Here is a 4,489-nt window from a genome sequence, read left to right on the forward strand (position 1 = left end):
CAATTCTCAAGATGGTTCCAGCCCCCTCAGGAGCCTTCCATTGCCTTTTAATAATCATATACCTCTCTCTCTCTCTCTCTCTCTCTCTCTCTCTCTCTCTCTCTCTCTCTCTCTCTCTCTCTCTCTCTCACACACACACACACACACACAAGTTTTAAAGAAAAAAGAAAAAGTGGGTGGTGAGGGTGAGAGGGCTCTGTGGGCAAAGGTGATTGCTACCAAGCCTGATGATCTGAGTTCAATCCTTGGGGCTTGAATGGTGGAAAGAGAACCTACTCCCTTATGTTATCCTTTGACTTCCACACATGTACTGTGCCCCACATGTACCTTCACACATACACACATACAACACACACACACACACACACACACACACACACTATCTATCTATCTATCTATCTATCTATCTATCTATCTATCTATCTATGTAATAAAAGTGAAAATGGCTTTAAAAGTAGAATATATTTTCTAATGTTTATTATAGTTCTATTTGTTGGCAGTTTCCTACATGTTACAACCTATCTTCGTCCTACCCATCCTCAACTCCCCTCTGACTCTGAATGAGAATGGACTCTCCTTACCTTATCCCCACTTTCTTGCTCTTTTGTAACCCTTTGCATCCATGACTGCTGCCTGTGGGCACGTTGGCTCCCTCCTGGCTTCGTCTTGTGCTGCCACCATAACTGCACTGAGTTCATGAGCATAGTGGCCATGGGTATGCCCTGGAGATAGCATTTCACATCCCCCGCCCCCGACTCTTACCGACTTTCTGTTCCTTCTCCCTTGAGCCTCGGGCTGGTGGTGGTATAGATGTCCCATCTATGGCTGAGCACTCAGTAATCAAAAAGTAACATGTAAGAAGTGATGGAGTGAATTAGTGTCTTCTGTCAGGTGGTGGGCACAAGTGCAAAGGTCCTGGGGCAGGATGGAGGTCAGGGAGTGAAGAACAGAGAGAGGAGAAGAGGCTGGCAGGGGTTGGGGCAGGGTGAACAGGGCCTTGTGGGGTGCAGGAAAGACTTGAGTTTTGGCCCCGTGGAAAAAGGAAGGTTGAACCAGAAGGGTCATGGGTGGTGGAAGAATGGTTGAGACTTGACTCAGTGTTCAGTGGTCCCTTTTGGCTGCCGCAGGGGCAAAAGGCTGTGAGAGATCAGGGCTGTAGACCAGGAGGAGACAAGAGGTGACAGCCTAGGTGCCTACGGCTGGATGAGATAGTGGCACCTTAGTTCCGCAGGTGCCCAGGTCTGCTCAGTGTAGGTGGAGAAAGACGAGGTCACACCAGTGAGTGGAAGCCGTGAGGGCGTAACTGCAGATGCTGCTCCCACTCTGCCCCACAGCTCCTCCCCACCCCCACCCCGGGGCGACAGTTACAGTCACAGAAGAGGAAGTGGTGTTGTAGTTGTCCCCACTGGGGCAGGCGGCGGAGGTGGTGAAGGAACGAGGGTGCACGGGGCCTCCCCGAGGGGCCAAGTGAGAGGCCGGCAGCCACCATGGAGCTCTGGCGACAGTGCACCCACTGGCTGATCCAGTGTCGAGTGCTGCCTCCCAGCCACCGTGTGACCTGGGAGGGGGCCCAGGTGTGTGAGCTGGCACAGGCACTGCGGGATGGTGTCCTCTTGTGTCAATTGCTTAACAACCTGCTTCCCCAGGCCATTAATCTTCGCGAGGTTAACTTGCGGCCCCAGATGTCCCAGGTGAGTCTGCTGGGTGATGCCAGGGCCGGACTGGATAGAGGCTGGTAGGCCCGGCTCTGGCTAAGGGGAGGTGTCTAGCAGAACAGAGATCTGGGTGGGTTTGTACACTCTTAGTTGGCTTGCATCTGTCCTGGCAAATTTAGGGGGAAATCTCCTTATCCCGCCCCGCCCCCAGCTGACTCTGTTGAGACCCATTTAAAGGGGTCTTAAGAGGTATCTTGTTGCCTCGTAGTTAGCCAAAAGGGTGCATGAGGTTGGAGAACCAGATTCAAGAGAGAGAGGCCTTCAGTTTCTCCCCCACCGGTGGCTCCTCCTCTTCCACCTCTTCTGCCCCCTCCTCCTCACATCTTCCTTCACCTCCATTTCCTGCCAGGGCTTTGTGCTGTGTGGCACTGAGTGTTGGGGGGCTGCAATGTGAGACCCTGTGGCATCCCAACTCTACCCATTTCGGGAAGGGCTCATTGAAGTGCAGGGCCCAGGCCTAGGTGTCCCTAACAAGGCCCTGGGTGTCCCTGAGTTTGGCATTTCTGCACTCTCCATGTTTCAAGTGGAGGCATGGTCAGACTATGCCCTGGTGAGCCTAGGAAATGTATTCAAATCCTTATTTGAATGTGGCTGGGGTGGTGGTGAAAGGTGACTGGTGGCTTTGTACTCTTTTCTCTGCTTCCCCTGGGATGCTGGGTTTGGGGGGGGGGTGCTGATAGCCCTAGAAATGGAAGGTATAGGTTCAAGTCAAAGGGATCCACAGCCTTACCGTGGGGTGTGAGGGACATGAGTTGTATCTAAGGGAACATGGCCTTGCCATGGGGTCTGAAGGACACATCCTTGGTGTAAGGGGGATCTGTCTGTCTGTATGTCCTCTTGCTCTCAGTCTGCCAGTCCTGCACAGCCTGTTTTTCCAAGTCCCAGGAGGCTGTCCCTAGAAATGATGAGCAACAGGGTCGGAGCCTAGTCTCTTCCCTTCATGTGAGGGGTCCCATGGAGTTGAAGAAGGGAGTTACTTTAAGAATGGCCTGCTGCAGTCTCCAGGATATTTCTGGGGTTGTCAGTGAGCCAGCAGTCTCTGAAGCTGTTGTGAATCCCCTGAAGGAAGTAGGGAGCAGAGCACCCACTGTCCCCCATGGACTGTCCTTCTGGCTGGCTAGGGATCAGCAGAGATTTGCCTACATTTGCTTGAACTTCAGTAGCTTTCAGGGCTTGAGGAAGTAGCTATGGGACTCTTGGGCCCCAGCTCTGGCGGGACTCAGGGTGCCCTATGATGTGGCAATCACAGCTGTTGGGAAAACGGTTAGAGTCAAGGATGGCCTTCCACCCCCTGTGTATTGTAACTAAGGTTGATTTTTCTGAAGGACAGGTGTTCATGGTGTTAATCCCCAGAGAACCAGCTGTGTTCCAACAGCAGCCTTAGTGTGTGCCAAGCAATGTTGGGAACTTGGCTCTGGCCCCCAAAGAGTTCTTAAACTCAGTGAGACAGAAGAAGATGCATCACAGGCTCTTGTTCTCTAGGGATGTAAGAAGGACATTCACTGCTTGAGAGAATTAGGACTTATGTACGAAGGGGTATTTAAGCTGGGTTCTGAAGAATCAATAGGATTTTTCTCATTGCTCTGGCTCTCTATGCCCAGCTGTATGAAGCCTCAGGCTGGGTCAGTGTTCATCCTCATCTCCCCCATCTATCTTCTCGGTAGCTTCTGGCCTTTGGTCTCTCTGCCTTCCTTGGAAGTTCTACATCTGGTGGAGATGTAGGTGAGAACCAGCAGGCTATGTACAATATGCCAGAGGAGGTACCCCAGGGAAGGCAGAAAGAAAAAGGAAAGGAGCCACTGACTGGGAAACAGGAGAGATAAAGTCATAAAGGCCGGAATGAAAGACTAGTTCCTTCGTTTCCCTATCTCTCTCCTTTGTCCAGCAAATAGGGAAGAAATAATTTATATACTACCAACTTGCCCATCTACCAACCCATCCATCCATCCATCTGTCCATCCATCCATCCATTTGTCCATCCATCCATCCATCCATCCATTCATCCATCCATCCATCCATCCGTCTGTCCGTCTGTCTATCTGTCCACCCGTTCGTCCGTCCACCCACCCACCCACTCATTCTTTTGTCCATTCATCCATCCGCCCACCAGTCTATCTGTCCATCCTCCATCCATCCACCCATCCATCCATCTATTCAGCCATCCAGCCAGCCAGTTATCAGGTCCAAAAGAAACTTGGGACAAATGGCTCACTGTAGTGCCTATTAGCATACCAATCCATATGCTGGTGCCCAGACTTACTCAGTGCTTGTGGCTAGTCTCAGTTCTTCTCATCCCATTCCCTTTTCTAGACATCACCAGCTTATGGGTTAGCCTTCCCCAGTTTCTTCTTCCTATACAACCCTGCCATTTTGACTGTGTGCCCTCTGCACTCTTGGCCCTCTCTCCTCTCTTGCTCTCCCCCCTCCCACTGTGGCCTGGTCCATTCTGCTGGCCATACTCAGTCTGCTATTTTCTCTCATGCTATGTACTCTCATAGATGCTTCTGGCTGTATTCTTCCTCATACCTACAATAAAACCTCCCCATCAACCATATCTCAGAATGGTCCTGTACTCACTTTATACATCTGGTGCAAAAAACAAAACAAAACAAAACAAAACAAAACAAAACAAACACACTTTATGCCATCCATCCATCCATCCATGTATCCATCCATCCACCCACCCACCCACCCATTTATACAACTACCTATTTCTCCACCCACCTATTCACCAGCTACACTTAAGGATGAGCTTACCAAAAAAAAAAAAAAAA

The 4,489-nt window shown here is 50.7% G+C and overlaps 1 protein-coding gene across 2 annotated transcripts in view; it reads left to right on the forward strand.

Annotated features, from left to right (window-relative positions):
• The first annotated feature begins 1,384 nt into the window (after positions 1-1,384).
• The window catches only part of Vav1 (vav guanine nucleotide exchange factor 1), a 49,869-nt gene continuing 46,764 nt past the window's right edge, over positions 1,385-4,489 (forward strand). For both annotated transcript variants that reach the window (XM_021185850.2, XM_021185851.2), the window contains exon 1: positions 1,385-1,691. In XM_021185850.2, the coding sequence (XP_021041509.1) occupies positions 1,488-1,691 (204 nt within the window). In that variant the 5' untranslated portion in view covers positions 1,385-1,487. The remainder of the gene's footprint in view (positions 1,692-4,489) is intronic.

The sequence above is a fragment of the Mus caroli genome, chromosome 17 (assembly GCF_900094665.2).
Source record: "Mus caroli chromosome 17, CAROLI_EIJ_v1.1, whole genome shotgun sequence".
NCBI classification, from domain to species: domain Eukaryota; kingdom Metazoa; phylum Chordata; class Mammalia; order Rodentia; family Muridae; genus Mus; species Mus caroli.